The sequence below is a fragment of the Mauremys reevesii genome, linkage group 6 (assembly GCF_016161935.1).
Source record: "Mauremys reevesii isolate NIE-2019 linkage group 6, ASM1616193v1, whole genome shotgun sequence".
Lineage (NCBI taxonomy): Eukaryota > Metazoa > Chordata > Testudines > Geoemydidae > Mauremys > Mauremys reevesii.
In genome coordinates, this window is record NC_052628.1 from 123,067,644 (window position 1) to 123,089,668 (window position 22,025).

General features: G+C 45.4%; 1 protein-coding gene across 8 annotated transcripts in view; it reads left to right on the plus strand.

Annotated features, from left to right (window-relative positions):
- PSD3 (pleckstrin and Sec7 domain containing 3) overlaps positions 1–22,025 on the plus strand; it is a 167,623-nt gene that overhangs the window by 84,014 nt on the left and 61,584 nt on the right. For 7 of the 8 annotated variants that reach the window (XM_039543486.1, XM_039543489.1, XM_039543488.1 and 4 more), the window contains 4 exons: positions 51–131; positions 4,570–4,682; positions 7,650–7,708; positions 16,016–16,105. In XM_039543486.1, coding sequence (XP_039399420.1) covers positions 51–131; positions 4,570–4,682; positions 7,650–7,708; positions 16,016–16,105 — 343 coding nt within the window. The remainder of the gene's footprint in view (positions 1–50; positions 132–4,569; positions 4,683–7,649; positions 7,709–16,015; positions 16,106–22,025) is intronic. The other variant, XM_039543487.1, reaches the window with a different exon arrangement.

The window sequence follows — 22,025 nt, forward strand, 5'->3', positions numbered from 1 at the left end:
TTGAAGTTTGCTTTTTAATAATAAACTTTTTGGGTTTTGTTTTTTTTAAGCAATGAGTTCAGCAAACTTGTGGCTGAAGAATACCTGAAGTTTTTTGATTTCACGGGTATGACGCTGGATCACTCCCTCAGGTATGTGCTCATGTCCAAACCTCGTGTTCTTTTCACATTGTCTCAATAGATATAATTATCCCTAGAGAATCTAAGGAATTGAAGATGGAGTCCAAGGGGAGGTTAGCTCCTGTTCTTTCAGTTTGCAGTTCGAGTGTATAAAAACATAAGAACAACCATCCCAGGTCAGACCAATGGTCCATCTAGCCCGGTATCCTGTTTCCGACAGTACCAGACAAGTAGCAGACAAGTCTTGTCTCCTTCACTACCAGAGCTTCAGAGGCAGTGTACAGAACATGGCAGTTGGAGTGATCCACCTCTGTCTTCCTCTCCTGGCTTCTGGCAGTCAGAGGTTTAGGAACAGTTGCAGCTGGAGTTGCATCTCTGACTATCTTGGCTAACAGCCATAAACTTACCTAGTTCTTTTTTGGACCCATTTATACTTTTGGCCATCACAACATCCCATGGCAATGAGTTCCGCAGGTTAATTGTGTGCGGTGTGAAAAAGTACTTCCTCTTGTTTGTATTAAACCTGCTGTCTAATAATTTCATTGGATGACCCTAGTTTTTGGGTTATATGAAGGGGTAATTATTATTATCCAGGGCTGTCAATTAATCTCAGTTAACTCACGTGATTAACGCAAAAAAATTAATTGTGATTTAAAAAATTAATCGTGATTAAACGCACTTATAACAATAGAATACCAATTAAAATTTAGTAAATCTTTTTGGATGATTTTCTACATTTTCAATATTGATTTCAATTACAACACAGAATACAAAGTGCACAATGCTCACTTTATATTATTATTTTTTATTACAAATATAGGCACTGTAAAATGATAAAAGAAATAGTATCTTTCAATTCACCTCATACAAGTACTGAAGAACAGTCTCTTTATCGGGAAAGTGTAACTTCCAAATGCAGATTTTTTTTGGTTACATAACTACACTCAAAAACAAAACAGTGTAAAACTTTAGAGCCTACATGTTCACTCAGTCCTACTTATTCTGCCAATCGCTAAGACACAAAGTTTGTTTACCTTGACGAGAGATACTGCTGCCTGTTTCTTATTTACAATGTCACCTGAAAGTGAGAATAGGCGTTCACATGGCACTTTTGTAGCTGGCGTTGCAAGGTATTTACATGCCAGATATGCTAAACATTTGTATGCCCCTTCATGCTTCGACCACCATTCCAGAGGACATGCTTCCATACTGATGATGCACATTAAAAAAATAATGAGTCAATTAAATCTGTGACTTACTCCTTGGGGGAAGAATTGTATGTCTCCTGCTCTGTTTTACCCATATCTGCATATATTTCATGTTGTTATAGCAGTCTTGGATGATGACCCAGCACATGTTCGTTTTAAGAACACGTTCACAGCAGATTTGACAAAACGCAAAGAAGGTACCGATGTGAGATTTCTAAAAATAACTACAGCACTTGACCCAAGGTTTAAGAATCTGACGTGCCATCCAAAATCTGATAGGGACGAGATGTGGAGCATGCTTTCAGAAGTCTTAAAGAGCAACACTCTGATGTGGAAACTACAGAACCCAAAACACCAAAAAAGAAAATCAACCTTCTGTTGGTGGCATCTGACTCAGATGATGAAGATGAACATGCATCGGTCCGCACTGCTTTGGAGCATTGAAACCATCAGCATGGAGGCATGTCGTCTGGAATGGTGTTTGAAGCATGAAGGGACATATGAATCTTTACTGCATCTGGCACGTAAAAATCTTGTGACGCTGGCTACAACCGGGCCATGCGAATGCCTGTTCTCACTTTCAGGTGACATTGCAAACAAGAAGCAAGCAGCATTATCTCCTGCAAATTGTAACTAACCTTGTTTGTCTGAGTGATTGTCTGACCAAGGAGTAGGACTGAGTGGACTTTGTTTTATTTTTGAACGCAGTTTTTTTTATACATAATTCTACATTTGTAAGTCCCCTTTCATGATAAAGAGATTGCACTTCAGTACTTGCATAAGATGAATTGAAAAATAATTTTTTTTGTTTTTTACAGTGCAAATATTTGTACTAAAAATAAATATAAAGTGAGCACTGTACACTTAGTATTCTGTGTTGTAATTGAAATTAATATATTTGAAAATACACCTCTACCCTGATATAACTTGACCCGATATAACACGAATTCGATAGAACGCAGTAAAGCAGTGCTCCGGGGGGGTGGGGCTGCGCACTCCAGTGGATCAAAGCAAGTTCGATATAATGTGGTTTCACCTATAACACAGTAAGATTTTTTGGCTCCCGAGGACAGCATTATATCGAGGTAGAGGTGTATAGTAAACATCCAAAATATTTAAAATAAATGGTATTCTATTGTTGTTTAACAGCGCGATTAATTACTGTAATCACTTGACAGCCCTAATATTATCATAACATTACTAAAGAAACTAAAAATTGGTAACATTCCCTAGAGGGAAACCCTTTTTTTGAATTGTTAAAATTCTTGATGTGACATTACCCAGGGTGCAGTCTGGACTGCTGAACAGCTGTGTCCCATCCATTCTCCAACTTGGGGTGCTTTTTACACTGCTTCGCTGTGAAAGCAACCATTCCTGATCTGCTGTCACCCACCCTCCAGCATGTACATTAGTCCCAGCTATACCGTATGAGTGGTACTGGCAGCCACTCTTGAATTACACTGAACGGCAACACCAGGCAATTCCCAGTCCCAGACTTTCCCTCAGAAATGTGCGTCTTGTACTGCCCAGCTCCCTCCTGGGCAACACAAGCTCATATAAAGGCCGTCATTTTATTAATAGAACATAAAATGCACAAATCCTGTTATCTCACATGGAGTTTCCCAAACACTTCAGTCCAAGCACACACTGGCTGAGATAAAACAATAAAACAAGTTTATTAACTACAAGAAGATAAATTTTAAATGGTTACAAGTAATGAGGCATAAAAGTCGGAGTTGGTTACAAGAAAATAAAAATAAACGCTACTAATACCTAACTTAACGAGTTAGAGTGAATTCAAAGCAAAGGTCTCTCTCACCGTGTTTTAGCAGTCTTACCGCCTGAATTCCATTCTGCCAGGATCCCTCCCCAATCCAGTGATGCTTCCTTTGTCCTTCAAGTGTTGTCAATGCCGTGAGTAGAGATGAAAGGAGAAATTTGGGGCCTTTGTTCCCCATTCTTGCACGTTTTCCTTTTCTTTGAGAATCATCTCCAGCTGGGGGTCAGGAGACAGAAAGTCTGTGGGGATGGGAACCTCCAGCTGTTTCTTTGCCAAGATGTAAATTTCTTGTTCATACCCTTTTCCTGCCAAAAGAACGGCCACTTAACCAGGTGCAGGTCCATTTGATTTAGTTAACACCTAGTTGACACCAGTTTGCCTTTTGTCTCTGAGGAACTGGTTTGTTTCTGCTTTTCTAAACTTAGAACATCTCAGGAATGTTATACAGTAGACCAGGGGTAGGCAACCTATGGCACGTGTACTGAAGGCAGCACGCGAGCTGATTTTCAGTGGCACTCACAGTGCCCGGGTCCTGGCCACTGGTCCAGGGGGCTCTGCATTTTAATTTAATTTTAAATGAAGCTTCTTAAAATATTTTAAAACCCTTATTTACTTTACATACAACAATAGTTTAGTTATATATTAAAGACTTATAGAAAGAGACCTTCTAAAAAGGTTAAAATGTATTATTGACACACGAAACCTTAAATTAGAGTGAATAAATGAAGATGCGGCACACAACTTCTGAAAGGTTGCCGACCCCTGCAGTAGACATTTATGACTTTGCATACAATGCTACCACACATATTTCACCAGGACAATAACGATCAGCAAATTATGAGTTTTCAAATGATCCCTCACAGAGCATACTTTGTACAAAATGTAATATAGTCTTGTAAAAGGGCTGAACATAGTGGTATATACTGTCACACTTGGTGATCTTCTTGCCTGTTCTGGTGATAGAGGGGAACAAATAGTAACACTGTGGCCTAGCTGTGGCGCATTAAAAGTTAATAGGAAAGACATGATTGAGCCAGTGCAGAAGTGCTCTAAATCAGAAGAATGAGGGAATGTGACAGCAGAATCATGATATGCGCCCAGCTTTTTTGACTAGCCAGCTTTGGAATTCAGGCTCTCCAGTTGCACTGCACACTCGAGTTGCTCAGCTGTTCTGAAATCTTGTAAGCACCGAAGAACATCTAGAACAATGGGAGCTGCTGGGTGCAGAACCCTTTTGAATATGGGTGCTCAGTACCCTTCTGAAACTCTGGCCCTAGCATTTTAACTTCCTAGTTTTTTAAAAAAAATCAGAATTGGGCCTCTCCCTTTAATATTTGTTCGTTGTTTTTAGGAGTGGAAATATCATCTATCCCTTACTGTGAAATATGCTATATTATAAGGGCAATGCCAAGCCAGTAGAGATCTGTGTTTTTAATTTCAGTTTTCTTTAAACTTCTTTTAGGAGTTTCTTTAAAGCCTTTTCACTTATTGGAGAAACTCAGGAAAGAGAGAGAGTATTAATCCACTTCTCCAACAGATACTATCAGTGTAACCCAAACACCATTTCTACTCAAGGTAATTTTGCTTCTGATTTCTACGTCATGGGCATTCCTCTTTGTTCTTTCACTTTTGGCTATAGCCTGTATATTTCCTGCTAGAAATATTCTCCTGCCTGAGACAAAACAAGTATATGCATGAAAATGGACTGTTTGTGGCAGGCGAGAGATTGACAACAGTGAGAATGGTAGTCCTCTAATTTATCCTTGCCAGAAGAACGGTATGGACAGAGGCAGGGCAACCTTATTTATATTGGCCTCAGTTCAACACGGTATTTAAACATGCCTAAGTACTTGAGTAGTTCCTCAGCATGGCTATGTACATACTTAAAATTGGGCATGTCCTCCCTGGCCTCGTTTCATGTAGGCCAGCTAACATCAATTAGTAGGCAACTTCCTCTTCAGCACACTCAGTCATTTTTAAAATTTGGAAAGAAAAAAACAAAGCCAAGAAAAAAAACATTCCTGAATAAGAGAACAAACTATCTGCTGACATAACTCCATTGAATTTGATAGAGTTACACCAACAGAGAATTTGACCTAAAAATTCCAACTACGTCACATCATACACAAGTCTAAAATCAAGATAGCAGGAAAAGAAAGAAAGAGGAAAACTGTATTTCAGGCCCCCCTTAATCCCAGCTACCTAGATGATTTTAGCTACTAATACATTAAAATTGAGGTAGAAGAAGATGAATAACCAACTGTGCACAACACAGATGAAATAAGACATTGTTTGGAGTCAGAGTCCAGAACTGGGTATAGAGGGAGTTAGAATTAAATCTACTGTAGCTGACTCCATACTAAATTGATATGTTCCTCCGTGACACTCCTGGGAAATGAATTGTTGAATCTAAAATAAATGTTTAGCTTCACCCAGATCCAAGGGGTTGATTGTGTCTTTTGGCTCAGCCCTCTATGGGGAAGTGTGGTTAGCTGCTGCATCCCAGGAGGGGACCACCGAAGGGTGCATGATGCCTGTTCCGGAACACCACAAATCGAAACCCCGGGTGAATGGGAGTTGCCATTGCTGGTGATGGTGGCTGCTGTTGTTTTATTTAATACTACTGTAGTACCCAGATATACCACTCTGGATTGTACTCTGCAGTACAAACACCTAGGGAAATATGGTTCCTGCCTCAAAGAACTTACTCTCTTAAGGTGTGTCTACACAGCAGGATTCTTTCAGCTACAGGTAGTTTACGTACATGCATAGCCCCCCAGCATGGGTATAAACAGCAGTGTGGACGTGATGCACAGATTAAGCCGGTAGGGTGAAGGTGCACAAGAAGGGTGTGGTTGTGTACTAAGTATGTATCATACACGACATATATTGGCCCAAGCTATGAGCTAAGATCAAGTGTAGTATCCTGCTGCCTCCCTCTGCTGGAGCCTTTCCTTGCTGCAGTGAAAGGCTCTGGCAGTGGGGAGCAGCTGAACCCTTTCCGGATCGCCTCCACTCTGCCAGAGCCTTTTACCGACACCCGTAGCTACCCACATCAGTGTGGACTCAGCCTGCTTCTCATCGGGGTACATAACTACAGGTACACTACACCCCACTGAAAGACCTAGGGCCTGATCCTGCAACGAGCTCAGCACATACATAGTCCCACTGGTTTCAAGATTCGATCACATACTATTTATTTCTGTTCAGTACACAGGATGGACAGTGCATACGGCCCAATGCCTTACTCACTGCACATCATGCAGATCTCCCACTGAACAGGAAATGGTTAATTTCCTCACTTTTTCTTTTTTTGGTGCTCATCAGTGTAATAGTTGAATGCTTCATAGAGAGGGATGAATGTGTCTTCACCCATCCCCGGTGAGGTGATACTATGACCCTCACTTTACAGATGAGGGTACTGAGGCGCAGAGAGCTGAAGATCGATATTTTCAAGTGTTCGCTAGTTTGGGGTGACCAATGCGAGATGCCTAGGGCTTGATTTTCACAGATGGTCAGCTCCCATCAATTTCAGCTGGATTAGTGGGCCATCAGCACTTTGGAAAGCTGGCTCCAGATGTCTCAAAATGAGGCCTCAGGAAAATGAGGAACACACAGTCAGTGGCTGCTTCTGCAAATGTTGGCCTACATGACTTTCCCAATGCCACATAATCAGCCAATGGCAAAGCCTGAAAGAGAACCCATTTCTTCCAGCTTCTAATCCAGTGCTGTCACCTCAAGAGCCTCGTCCTATGGATCCCTGCCACACTGACAACACAACAGGCAGCTTCTGCTGCATATGAGGCTGGGGTCCTGTGAGCACCAGCAGCCTCTTTCATTGTACAGCCCTGCCTCGTTCAGAGTCTAAGACAAGCAGTGCAGGAGTCAGGGCCCTGTGGGGAGAAATAGTATGTGCTCATGTTTTCCAGGGCTATGTTTCTGGAAGACCAGACATACCGACTGAGAGAGGCTATAACATCTCCTTGCTGGAAGGTCAGTGGTGTCCCAGGCAAGGAGACAGGGAGTTTATTCTTTCTGTTCTGGCCCTAACGAGCAAAAAAAGAAAAAAAAACTGATTCCATTTGGTGTACTGATACCAGCAGAGTAGCCGTGAGAGTGTGGTTTCATATCTACTTTATCTTATCAGTCGATGCTGCAAGACAGTTTTGTCAAGTGACAAAAGACGAAAGAAAGTATGAGATGAACTGATTGTCGTTAAATGACATTAGATTGATTTTCCTGCATTTTTCTGTGTGCTACTTGATGACCAGATTCCCCTTAAAAGCAGAGGCAGACTCAGTTGGTGAGCAAGGTCCTAGTGCAATCTGAGCTGATCTTAAATACATTGTCCTGGGTAGTGTGAGTTTATGTGTAGTATGACCAGACATCTCAATGTTATTGGGACCTTCCTGATATAAGGGGCTTTGTCTTATATATGTAACTATATCCCCACTCCAAAAAAAAAAAAAAATGTCCCAATTTTTCACACTGCTATCTGGTCACCCTATTTGTGTGTGATATTTGCTCTGTTTCTTTTCCCAGATGGAGTCCATTGTCTTACCTGTGCAGTGATGCTGCTGAACACTGACCTACATGGCCATGTGAGTACACGTGCTAAGAACATGCTCTGCCCTTGTTTTCAGGAAGCGCTTCCCTGTCAAAGTTGAGCTTTCAGGAAGTGGTGCTGGTTGCAGATCAGCCCTCTCAGGCACTCCTTGTTTTGCATGGTGCTCCTCCTTGGGAGCAGGACTGCAACTGGCCACTCTGCTAGAGGCACAAGGCGCATAGGCATCCTCGCCACCCGTGTGTTTGGATACAGTTGCAGTCCTTATGCTCCCCAGAGCACAGATACTGCTTCCTCCATGGGGTATTTTAAAGGCGGTCATCTGACAACTAGCCAACAGATCCTGTTGGGGGGAAAGCTGCACCCCCAGAAGGGGCGTGAGAGTGGGTGTGGTTCCCTGCAAGCCCCTCCTGACCTCCAGGAGGGTTGTGCCCACTACCCCAGTTGCAGCATTGCCCATCCCTTGGATGGGGGAACTGAACGCACTCCTCCTCCTGATGCTCATCCTCCTTTGTGTTGCTCTTCCTGGGGACAGCAGCCTGTTCTGGCCTGGCAGCAGCAGTGTCTGTTGGCTTCTACCTTCCCTGGGGCTTTGCTATCCTGGGGAGGAGGAGAAAGAACCTTGGGGGAAATGGGGATGTTTGGGCAGCCAGTTATGAACTGAGAGCCTCTTGGATGAAGTGACCACAGTTAACGTCCATTCAGTATCTTCTGCAGCTGATGTGAAAACACACATGAGCCAAATAAGGCAAAGGGTGTGTCCAGTGCACTTGATGCAGTAGGAGACCACATAACGTATATTTCAGTGCTCTAAGCACCCTGTTGTATGTGCTCATGGTGAGATATGACTGCTCTGAATTTTAACCTTTTGCTGCACATTTTTGGGGGGGTCTCCACTACACATCTAGAGTCTAATTCTGCACCCCTTAAGTTACGTGGAATAGCACTTACCCTCAGGAGTATTGGCGTCAGCCGGCTGGCTTGCATGAATAAGAACTACTCAGCATATGATGTTTCCAGAAAACACTTGCATTTCCACAAAAAGCAAATGCTACCCAACAACAGCTTGACCTTGTAGTCTGTCATGCAGGTGAAACCCCACTGAAGTTAGTAGGAGCTTTGCCTGTGTGAATGACTACAGCATCAGGCCCAGAGTAATTTACTCTCCAAGATAATGGTATTGGCAATGCAGAGAGTAGAGTGAGATTCTTATGGAAATCTGGATTCCATGCCAATTTCCATTGGGAAGTGGAGTTTCTTCTTGTTGGACAGAGCCGGAAAAGGTTTAACGCAGTGACGCTTTAACTGGAGACGTAATACAGGGCTCTACTGTGCCTGCTAGACATGCTTGTTGGGTGCAGTGCAGAACTCCCTCTCCTGAATGAGTGTCAGGAGGGATTCTGCCCTCAGGGAAGCAAGAAGCCCCCAGGGGGAGAAACATCCCTACAATGGGTGCAGCGAACTCCCTCCCTAACTTAGCCCTGGTCTACACTAAGGTCGGGGGTCGAACTAGGGTACGCGAATTCAGCTACGTGAATAACGTAGCTGAATTCGAACTACCCTAGTTCGACTCACTTACCCGTCCAGACGCCGCGGAAGCGAACTCCGCGGCTCCAAGGTCGACTCCGGCAACTCCTCCTGCCGCGGTGGAGTACCGGAGTTCGAACTAGCGCTTCCGGAGTTCGAACTATCGCGTCTAGATCAGACGCGATAGTTCGAACTCCGAGCAGTCGAACTTGCCGCGTCGACCCAGCAGGTAAGTGTAAACGTGGCCTTAGTGGTCTCACTTTGTGGCCACACACCCTCCCTGCCTCTTGGGGGCGTATGTCTTCTTGTGTCCCATTGGCGCACAGAAGGAACTAGGGTGACCAGATGTCCCAATTTTATAGGGACAGTCCTGATTTTGGGGGCTTTGTCTTATATAGGCGCCTATATAAGGGGGAGTTGCGTTGTATGTAGGAGAACAGTATGACTGCTCAGAGCTCCAGTATGAAACTGCAGAAAAACCTGAGTGTCTCTGGATTAAATTTAGAAGTATGAACAACAAGGGTAATGTCGTGGTGGGAGTCTGCTACAGACCACCGGACCAGGGGGATGAGGTGGACGAGGCTTTTTTCCAGCAACTAACAGAAGTTGCTAGATCACAGGCCCTGGTTCTCATGGGTGACTTTAATCACCCCGATATCTGCTGGGAGAGCAATACAGCAGTGCACAGACAATCTAGGAAGTTTCTGGAAAGTGTAGGGGACAATTTCCTGGTGCAAGTGCTGGAGGAACCAACTAGGGGAAAAGCTCTTCTTGACCTGCTGCTCACAAACAGGGAAGAAATAGTAGAGGAAGCAATAGTGGATGGGAACCTGGGAGGCAGTGACCATGAGATGGTCGAGTTCAGGATCCTGACACAAGGAAGAAAGGCGAGCAGTAGAACAGAGACCCTGGACTTCAGAAAAGCAGACTTTGACTCCCTCAGGGAACTGATGGGCAAGGTCCCCTGGGAGAATAACATGACGGGGAAAGGAGTCGAGGAAAGCTGGCTGTATTTTAAAGAATCCTTATTGAGGTTGCAGGAACAAACCATCCCGATGTGTAGGAAGAAAAGTAAATATGGCAGGCGACCAGCTTGGCTCAACAGTGAAATCCTTGCTCGTCTTAAACACAAAAACACAGCTTATAAGAAGTGGAAGATTGGACAAATAACCAGGGAGGAGTATAAAAGTATTGCTCAGGCATGCAGGAGTGAAATTAGGAAGGCCAAATCACACTTGGAGTTGCAGCTAGCCGGAGATGTTAGGAGTAACAAGAAGGGTTTCTTCAGGTATGTTAGCAACAAGAAGAAAGTCAAGGAAAGTGTGGACCCCTTGCTGAATGAGGGAGGGAACCTAGTGACAGAGGATGTGGAGAAAGCTAGTGTACTCAATGCTTTTTTTGCCTCTGTCTTCACAGACAAGGTCAGCTCCCAGACAGCTGCACTCTGCAGCACGGTATGGGGAGGAGGTGACCAGCTCTCTGTGGGGAAAGAAGTAGTTCGGGACTATTTAGAAAAGCTGGACGAGCACAAGTCCATGGGGCCGGATGCGCTGCATCCGAGGGTGCTAAAGGAGTTGGCAGATGTGGTTGCAGAGGCATTGGCCATTATCTTTGAAAAATCATGGTGATCGGGGGAGGTCCCGGATGACTGGAAAAAGGCTAATGTAGTGCCCATCTTTAAAAAAGGGAAGAAGGAAGATCCAGGGAACTACAGGCCAGTCAGTCTCACCTCAGTCCCTGGAAAAATCATGGAACAGGTCCTCAAGGAATCAATTCTGAACCACTTAAAGGAGGGGAAAGTGATCAGGAACAGTCAGCATGGATTCACCAAGGGCAAGTCATGCCTGACTAATCTAATTGCCTTCTATGATGTGATAACCGGCTCTGTGGATGAGGGGAAAGCAGTGGATGTGCTATTTCTGGACTTCAGCAAAGCTTTTGATACAGTCTCCCACAGTATTCTTGCCAGCAAGTTAAAGAATTCTGGGCTGGATGAATGGACGGTAAGGTGGATAGAAAACTGGCTAGATGGTCGGGCTCAACGGGTAGTGATCAATGGTTCCATGTCTAGTTGGCAGCCGGTATCAAGTGGAGTGCCCCAAGGGTCGGTGCTGGGGCTGGTTTTATTCAATATCTTCATTAACGATCTGGAGGATGGTGTGGACTCCACCCTTAGCAAGTTTGCAGATGACACTAAACTGGGAGGAGTGGTTGATACGCTGGAGGGTAGGGATAGGATACAGAGGGACCTAGACAAATTAGAGGATTGGGCCAAAAGAAATATGATGCGGTTCAACAAGGACAAGTGCAGAGTCCTGCACTTAGGATGGAAGAATCCCATGCACTGCTACAGACTAGGGACCGAATGGCTGGGCAGCAGTTCTGCAGAAAGGGACCTAGGGGTTACGGTGGACGAAAAGCTGAATATGAGTCAACAGTGTGCCCTTGTTGCCAAGAAGGCTAATGGCATTTTGGGTTGTATAAGTAGGGGCATTTCCAGCAGATCGAGGGATGTGATCATTCCCCTCTACTCAGCACTGGTGAGGCCTCATTTGGAGTACTGTGTCCAGTTTTGGGCCCCACACTACAAGAAGGATGTGGATAAATTGGAGAGAGTCCAGCGGAGGGCAACAAAAATGATTAGGGGGCTGGAACACATGACTTATGAGGAGAGGCTGAGGGAACTGGGATTGTTTAGTCTGCAGAAGAGAAGAATGAAGGGGGATTTGATAGCTGCTTTCAACTACCTGAAAGGGGGTTCCAAAGAGGATGGATCTAGACTGTTCTCAGTGGTAGAAGATGACAGAACAAGGAGTAATGATCTCAAGTTGCAGAGGGGGAGGTTTAGGTTGGACATTAGGAAAACCTTTTTCACTAGTAGGGTGGTGAAGAACTGGAATGGGTTACCTAGGGAGGTTGTGGAATCTCCTTCCTTAGAGGTTTTTAAAGTCAGGCTTGACAAAGCCCCGGCTGGGATGATTTAGTTGGGTTTGGTCCTGCTTTGAGCAGGGGGTTGGACTATATGACCTTCTGAGGTCCCTTCCAACCCTGAGATTCTATGATTCTATGATACCCCCCATCCCCTGTCCCAATTTTTCACACTTACTGTCTGGTCACCCTAAAAGGAACAAGTCTGACAGGCACTTCTTCAAGGGAGGGCAAGACTCCTTGACACAGTGTATGAGCCTGGGAGAATCTAACCACAATTTCTAGCCACAATTTCATTCAGTGCCATTTTACTCATAACCACTAGGTGGCAGAGAAGGACTGGCATTTGCCTGAGACCATTCCAGATGGCCTCTCTGTGCCCTGCAGGTTAAAATTAATGCAAGGACACAAACTGTATCTCAGCCGCCCTATTGCCATCCGAGGAGAGGGGAGGGGAACGGAGCTATGTGATCGGATGCTGAGATGTGGGGGTAGGGTGGGACAAATACAAACTTAAATTGGTTTGATGTGTCTGTTTAATTTGTATTTCAGAAAATTTATTTACAATGCATGGAGACCTGCCTTAAAGCACCCCAGGGACCGACACAGACTGGGTTCTTAATGGGGAGGGGTATTCTAACCGAAGCAAGGCAGAGCTGTCCTTGCTGTCCTTCAAACATTTGGGAACTTTGGGGGTGGCTCTTACAAGAAAGGAGGTTGCCCCTTGTACAGACTTCAGAGCAACTCCAAGGAACTTATAAAAGTTACAACTAAGACTTTCAAAGTTGTCTAAGGGACTTAAACATCTGTTTCCCATTAGTTTGAATGGGGAGTGGGAGTCCAAAGCCCCTAAGTGGCTTTGCAGATCTCAGCCTCCAGGTTTTATAAGGGAAAAGAAGTTACAAGCAAACTCTACTCCCAGAAAGGCACAATCCGCTACCCTCTCATGTTGAGCACAGTGCCTTTCTCCTCCGGGAGTCCCATTGAAATCGATGGCACATCTCATGAGTAAAAATAAAGATACAGGAATGTGCCCCAGAGATTGCTCCGTTGTTTAGCTGGAGACTATCCCTTTACACTGCTGCTGAGGCTAAGCTGATTCTGTTTGTCGTAAGACCGTGTAACCCTGCAGATTTCTGTGACTGGTGGTTATTACCATGTTGTCTTAAGTATGGAGAACGCAGAGCAGCTGCCATAACAAGTAACAGAATCCTGCATGTATTTCTCTTGTCCTTTTCTTCCTTGGATCACCTATAATCTTTTTATTCTTTTGCTTTTCTCTTATAGGTGGTAAGTTGGGTGTTTATAACTTTGAATGCAGCCTCTTCTGCACATATCGTAACTCCTGTTTTCTAACTCCAGTATAGTGCTCCAGGCTGTTAGCATGTCTCTGTTATGCAGTGAAGCCTACCAAAGTAGTAAATGAACGGATCTAATGAACCCCCTTTATTCCTCCCTGTCTTGCTGCAGTTCATCCTCTTTCCATGTACTGGAGTAAGCCACTTCAGTTACCATGTGCTGGAAAAGAAGATCTAAGAAGGAACCTATTAATAATGGTAGCAACCCACTTCAGGTGGGGAAATGAATTGTAATTTTAGGGTCTGACTGTAGCAGCAAAAGCCTAAATCTGAAATTAAAACCTCACTCGTTCAGAGCTGTTTCTTGAAGCTTAATAAAAGCAGGAGTTAGGGCCAGGTTGGGGGCTGGTGTGTACTGCTCCAGGAGAGAGTGTAGGTCAGACACCCTTCTGACGGCACAGTTCCTTCCTGGTTGCTCTGTGAGAAGGGGGAGTGATTTATTGCTGGCTTATACAGTAGCAAAGTGCAGCATCTCCTTGATGAATCAGCATTGCTGGGTGATGTGGTGGGGGTGGAATCCTGGCTCCTCACCTCTCCCTGCCGTGTGCTCTGGTGAGGAGTAGCAGGCACAAAGAACAAGGGATGATGTAGCCCTAAAAGCCCATAACTTGTATAACAGATGGAGCTCCTTCAGCCTGTCAGGGCCTGTCTGCACAGCAGAGTGAACCCAGGCTCTTCCTCACGTGTTGTCCCTAAGCCAGCTCCTGTCGCACATGGAGCCTTCTCATCAGAGTTTTGTGGTGCTTTCAACCCAGCTAGGGCATAAGCTAGCGCTGCTTTAACTCAGGGTGGTAACCTGCCCACTTTGTAGTGAGTGATTCACTGTCTTCCCACAATTCCCCCATGTGCCCAGATGGACAGACAAGTTCTCCCAAAGTTCACTGGGAAAGAATCATAAAGTGGCTCAGCTTATTGCAGTGCTAAGACCCATGGGATATGCCCCCCGGAAGTCCTAGTGACACACACGGGGGAGCGCAGCACCAGTGAGGTCACAGTGACTTGGGTAGGCCTTTGCAGTGTGGCTGCTCACAGCCAGGCCAGGGTAACCTGGGTGCTCTGACCCTGCTGCTGATCACCTGAGTGCAAGTGAGACTATAAACCAGGGGTGGGCAAACTACGGCCTGCAGGCCGGATCCGGCCTCTCAGGGCTTTGGATCTGGCCCGCGGGATTGCCCCCCATGGCACTGTGGGCCCCGCACTGACCTCAGAAGCGACTGGCACCACGTCTCTGCGGCCCGTGGGCGGGGGAGAGGGCAGAGGGCTCCATGCGTTACCCTTGCCTCCAGGCACTGCTCCCTCCCCACCCCCTGCAGCTCCCATTGGCCAGGAACAGGGAACCGCAGCTAATGGGAGCTTTGGGGGAGGTACCTGGAGGCATGGCAAGGGCAGCACACGTGGAGCTCTCTGCCCCCTCTCCCCCAGGGGCTGCAGCGCTTCCGGGAGCGGCGCGGGGCCAGGGACAGGGCAGGCAGGCAGGGAGCCTGTCCCAGCCCCGGTGTGCGCCGCTGCCACCCTGGAGCCGCTTTAGGTAAGCGGCGCCAGGCTGGAGTCCGAACCCCTCCTGCACCCCGCCCCCCAACTCCCTGCCCTAAGCCCCCTGCCTGCACCTCGCACCCCTCCTACACTCCAACTCCCTGCCGCACCCTGTACCGCTGTGCACTCCAACCCCCTGCCCTGAGCCCCCTCTTCAGTCCACACCCCTCCTGCACCGCTGCCCTGAGCCCCCTCCTGTACTCCGCACTCCTCCTGCATCCCAACCCCCTGCCCTGAGCCCCCTCATACAGCTCGCACCCCTCCTCTGCCCCAATCCCTTGCCCTGAGCCCCTTCCTGCACCCCTTCCGCAGTCCCTGCCACACCCCAACCCTCTGCCCCAGCCCTGCATACAATTTCCCCACTCAGATGTGCCCCTCAGCCCAAAAAGTTTGCCCACTCCAGCTATACACTAAAAAAGGCCCTTTGGATTGGAAATGCCAGTGCAGCCCCAACCTCAGGGAGTCACTGAAAGTTAGGGTTAGAAATACGGAGTTTAATTCAGAGCTTTATTTTCCAGTTCAAGTTTCAGTTTGTAACCCTGGTGAAAGAAGTTCTTTCTAGCTTCTGGACAGCAGCTTTGGCAACATGGCTCCAGCTTTCTGTGAATTCAGACCTTAAAGTTCTATGAACATAACTCCACCCTTTGTTAAGTGCTTGGAGATCTGTGGATGAAAAGCACAGGGCAAGTGCTAGGAAACACCACCACCACCTCCATCCTCATTATGATGTTTGTGTACTACTTAACATCCATTGTTTGAACGGGAGGCTGGGTTATTAACACACACTGCTTGTGCGTTTTCCTGCTGGGTTCCTGAAGACGTGTGTGCACCGATGTCTGTATAATTCTGAGAATGCTTCTCTGCACGGCCTGCCTTGGGCTTAGACTAAAGCAAGGAGATGCCATCCATCCAGACGTGGTTTTCTTAGGCCTAACTGTTGTTGGACAACAGCACCAATCTGACTATGTTTCTGTAATGTATCTTTTGGTGACTTCCAGAACATTGGGAAAAAGATGACCTGCCACGAATTCATTGCCAACCTTCAGGGGATGAACGAAGGCAAAGATTTCCCTAGGGGGTTGCTGAAGGTAAGGGATGAATTTAACGGCTGGTTTTAAAATAAGAGATTTGGTTGTGCCTTCACTGACTGGTTCCTGAGTCACAGTTAAAATAGACCATGCAGTTTATTGAATTCCTGTTTGTCAGTCACGATGGTGAATGGGCTTTTCTCTGCTCCCAAAGTACATAAAAAAATTCACTCCTACAAAGTCAATTAGTAGTCCCAATGCGGGTACTTGCAGTGCATAAAGGTAAGTCTGTGCATTAGTCTTTGCAGGTTTGAGGCCAGAGTTTTTAATAAAAGGAAACAAAGGTGTGGCACAATCTACGAGTGCTATGTAATGATAAGAGCAGGAACAAAGCCAGCCAGTTATTGCAACTGAATATTTAAGAGGGGCCCTTGAATTGTGTATTCTATAAGTTTTATATAGAGCTTGGGAAGAGGCGCATAGGGGCTTTCACATCAAAATGAGAGAGATAATTTCAGATTAGAATGCATTGTACTGCTTTTCTTCAGGGTTTGTTTGTATAATTTTTGTGAGTCTTCAGATGTGAATAACTGCAGAGAGCCTGAGCGGGCTTAATCTCGTTTTAGTAGCAATAATAGGGGAAATATTTATTTTCCTTTGTTTGGTTGTTGGCATGAAACATCAGGCTGTTTGAAGGGAGACAAGAGTTTACACTAGAGTTCATGAATTGTTCAGTAATGGGAAAATACGAAATATTGTTACACCTGGCACCTGACCCAAAATCTACTGAAGTCAGTGGAAAGATTCCCATTGCCTTCAATGGGCTTTGGATCAGGCCCCTAATGAAATGCAAGACACAGTATATAGATCAGGGTCGTTTTTTAATTTTTAAAAGCAGCAAAGAGTCCTGTGGCACCTTATAGACTAACAGACATATTGGAGCATGAGCTTTCGTGGGTGAATACCCACTTCGTCGGCATCCGACGAAGTGGGCATTCACCCACGAAAGCTCATGCTCCAATACGTCTGTTAGTCTAATAGATGCCACAGGACTCTTTGCTGCTTTTACAGATCCAGACTAACACGGCTACTTCTCTGATTTTTAATTTTTGTGGTTTCTCCTGGGCTCTGTTTCCTAAATTTAAGCCCCTATTTGGAAAAAAATAAAAGCCTTGGCCGGGATGGTTAATAATCAAAGTGTCACTGAAAGGACACTCACAGGTAAACTCATTTCTACCATTGCCTTGGAGAGGCATAGTGGGATTACTTGGCAGACTAATTAAAGGCTCTTATTGACTAGCTAGATCTCCAATACTGTCTTTAAATAGCCCGTGTAGTGTACAAAAGGAAGATTTCCATTGGGCTGACCTGCTGTTTATTTTTCCACTGTTGGAAGAATAATGATCATTATCCTGGCCTGTGCTATTAAGGACCTTTAGCACTGACCTTAAAGCTATCCTAAATGGGTAGCTATAAACCTGGGATAGCTGGCTCTGTGCTAGCCCATCCCATCCCAGCATAGGGAGTGGGATGGGACTTGGAGGGGTTGTTTTGGGGGCTAAAGAGGGTCTGGCAGGAACGCAGTACTCTCCATCAGTCCCTGCCCTTGTCCTGCAGATACTCTCATCTGTGTGGGAGGCTGATTTGACCCCCGTCCAGCCCCAGGATCAGAGGGGGAGGAGGCAGAAACATGGCTTTTAGAGCCACTGTTGCCTGTCCCCCGATTCTGCTGAGATGTGCTCTGGCACAACTGAGGGTTTGCCTCTCATTGTTTTTTCTTAGTAAATCAGAATGTACTGAAAAGCAGTAGCCTTGTTTTTCAATAGCTCTTACTGGCAGTCTGCAGCGGATATCTTAGCAGCCGATACAGGCTTTATGTTTAGAAATAAAAATCAGTCACATAGGCCTTTATTCAGCAAGGTGCTTCAGCAAAATGCTTTTAATTTAACTGTTCCATTAGGAACACTATGGATGAAAGCAAATTCAGTGTCTGACTCAGAACCCCTAAAAACAGTGCCTCTCTAGTGTCCTTGCTCTTGACTTCGCAATTCCTGTTAGATCTATGCAGAGTCCACAAGGTGGCATGATGTCACAGCTGAAAACGTAACAGCGAACAAGAGTTTGAGAATACCAGACGCCCACCTCTCATCAATACAGCAGGGGTCAGGGAGAGAACTGGACCTCTGCGAGTCACAATTCTTTCTCCATTCTCCTCTCACTGGCAAGCTAGGCATTTACCATTATATGGAGCTGGGCTTAAAGGTATATTTTCCAAATTTAGTGGATGCAGGGAAAATTAATTTTTATTTTTGTAGGCTCAGGGCTAAGCAGCAGTTCTGCAGAAAAGGACCTGGGGATTACAGTGGACGAGAAGCTGGATATGTGTCAGCAGTGTGCCCTTGTTGCCAAGAAGGCCAACAGCATATTGGGCTGTATTAGGAGGAGCATTGCCACCAGATTGAGCGGAGTGATTATTCCCCTGTATTTGGCACTGGTGAGGCCACACCTGTAGTATTGCGTCCAGTTTTGGGCCCCCCACTACAGAAGGGATGAGGACAAATTGGAGAGAGTCCAGCAGAGGGCAACAAAAATGATTAGGGGCTGGGGCACATGAGTTACGAGAAGAGGCTGAGGGAACTGGGATTGTTTAGTCTGCAGAAGAGAAGAATGAGGGGGGATTTGATAGCAGCCTTCAACTACCTGAAGGGGGGTTCCAAAGAGGATGGAGCTTGGCTGTTCTCAGTGGTGGCAGATGACAGAACAAGGAGTAATGGTCTCAAGTTGCAGTGGGGGAGATCTAGGTTGGATATTAGGAAAATCTATTTCACTAGGAGGGTGGTGAAGCACTGGAATGGGTTACCTAGGGAGGTGGTGGAATCTCCTTCCTTAGAGATTTTTAAGGTCAGGCTTGACAAAGCCCTGGCTGGGATGATTTAGTGGGTGTTGGTCCTGCTTTGAGCGGGGGGTTGGACTAGATGACCTCCTGAGGTCTCTTCCAACCCAGATTTTCTATGATTCTAAGGGAAAAGAAAATAACTGAAAGCCTCAGGAACCATCTAGCTAATTCTCCAGGAAGCTGGCCCTGGTGTATGCCACAAGTGGAGTCTGAATTGCCATGGCAAGGAAGAGCCATATTTAGCTAAAAGCTGCAGATATTGCTCTCCTGCATGGTATCTAAAACAACCAAAGATCAAGTAAAAATTAACTCTTGCCTCTAATTATACTCAGTCAGTCCCATTAACCTTCAGTGCCACTGAGAGCAGAATCTGGCTCAGTGTGTTTATTTTGTTTTTCATCTGCAAATTTGACACCATCAGCTCAGGATTAAACAAAGACTGTGAATGGCTTGCCAATTACAGAACCAGTTTCTCCTCCCTTGGTTTTCACACCTCAACTGCTAGAATAGGGCCTCATCCTCCCTGATTGAACTAAAACCTCTCATCTTAGCTTGCTTCTTGCTATATATTATAAACCTGCCCCTGGAAATTTCTGCCACTTGCATCCAAGAGTAAGGTATTCACCCACAGCTAAAAAAAAAAACATCTGTTAGTCTACTTATAAGCAGGATGTTTTTATTTTGTATGCCTTTGAAATAGCAACATTTTGGTTTGCTGACATCAAGCTTGCTGCGTCCTGTGAAGTAGAATGATGAGACTGCTGGGAGCTAGGTAATACTCTCTTCATTATCAGCTTGAGAAGCTCTCTGATGTGAGATCTGATTCCCCCTCTCCCCCAAGAGAGGTCTCTTTGTTTTACTAAGGTTTCTTGTACAATATCAACATTTGGATATACAGCACAGAGCTTTAGAGTTAGGCTGCAGAGTCTTTGATATTGCTTCAGGAGCTAAGATTTGATTCTTGCTGGAATTTTAAATGAGAAATCCAGATCCAATCTTCAGCACCTTGTGTCTTCCTGCAGATCTGCTCATTAACACTGAATAGAGCTTTACTCTGATATCTCAGTCTGTGATCCATTCCCCCCCCCCCCCCGCCCTTTGTCAGATCTGAGGTTAGTTTTTTTTTAATGTTGAAAACCGTAGAGGCATAGAAGCATAAGTAACTGAGATTAAAAGCTTGGTTCCCCTGAGATCTGATTGCAGTATTTATCCAATCAATACTTTACCAGGCAGGGAGAGATGTTTGGCTTGCATTTCATTCCACCCTAGCTGCAGTAAAACTGTCTGTCACTGCCATCAGTTATTAATGGACAATATAAATGGAGATATTGGACCTGAGTCTTGTTTACACTAAGGCCCCTTTATGGTGCTCTGGCAGTGCAGGAGTCTCTAAGTGGGTGCCAGTTGTTACTACACTCACTCAGAGGCCTCTCCATGTCATCAGACTGATGTAAAGAGTCTTGGGGTAAATGAGAATCAGGCCCCCAGGCTGTGATTCTCCCCTCCCTTGCACAGGTGTAAATCAGGAAGAACTTCATTGACATCTATGGTGTTAACTGGCGTAAGAGAGGGAGAATCAGGCCCGTTAAATCTAGGCAGAGTTAGATTTTTGGGCGAAATGTTTCAAAGGCACTGAGGCTTTTTTTAAAATCCCACCCTTTGATTCTGAGTTTACATATGCCAGCCACACCAGGGATTTTGCATCATATCGGCCTGTGATCTGTCAGAGAAGTTGACCCTGACTTCATAGTAGTGTTTCCCTTTCAGCCCATTGAAATAGTACACTTTTCTAGTAACAATTCCTTGATCTTTGGAAGTCTAATAAAACCCTGCAAGGAATATGAAATGTCAGTGATGACGGTATCTATATAGCCTTATGTAGTTGTGTTGCTCACTCCTAAAGCAAATCTGGAATCACACAGCTACATACATTTACAACTGGGGACCAGCGGCAGATTTGCAATAAATGGAAGAACCCAGGGTAGCAAGCTGAACTCAAAGCTCTTCAGAGCAAACATACCTGAAATTCTGGTTAGTTACTGTAAAGTCGGGGAGGGGGGGGATCTAATAATAAAACTTAGAAATTGGGCAACACAGAGGCAGATGAAATTCACCAGAGGCCAGTGAAAATGAATGAGCAGTGTCGTGAGAAAGGTCATGGCTACATCCTGGCTAAATGTGATGGGGGCAGGGTGGTCTCAGTGTGGAAAAGGTTGAGAACTCCTGGACTAGATAATAGATGGACTTTATCTAGGGGTCCTTTTCTCCTCTAGCCCATAACACCTCTACTCTGGTATAACTCCATTGACTTTGCTGGAGTTCTTGTGGATTTACACTGGCATGAGTGAGGCCCTTGGAAGGGTGCAGGGTGTTCACAAAGTTAATAAGATATCCAGTTGTACGCAGTGAGATGAGATCAGGAGAATAACCCAGCAAATACTTCAGTCTTCACTAAATCAGTGATACTCTGCATCCTCACCTTGGATACAACATTCAGCTTGGTCACCAGCACTCCAGAAAGGCATACCAGGTCTGTCAAAGGGTTCCTGAAGGCCCATGAGGGTGATCTGTGGTGTGGAATGAGGGGGTTTTAGCCTGAGAGCCAAACAATTAGCGCCCTTTTAGTTTAGAAAGGAGATGAGTAAGAGGAAATGGAATCAAAGGGCATGAATTAACCCTTTCTCATCCTGGCAAATAGCTCTAATTTCAAAAGGGCACAATCCAGAGCAGAGCTGATCTGTCAAATTCAAGGGCAATAAACCAATAACATTTTAAAAGGAAAAGTTGCATGTGTAAGATATTGGGCTTGATATGGGACCTGCTGGGTGGAAGTCACTGGCTTGTTGCTCAGGAGTTCTGGCCTGACGGCTGTGAAGAACAGTATCTGCAGATTCAACTCGTGTACAATTATGGCAGCACATAAGCTAGTCAACAGTCCTGGGGCCATGTAGAAATTTCACCCATGGCATAATCATGGGTGAAATAAGGGAAATGGGGGAATTTTGCAATTTCCTTTGAAGCATCTTTGAAGAATTACACCTTCCAGCTGCTGCGTAGACACCCTCAAAGGCAATGTTTAGGCTA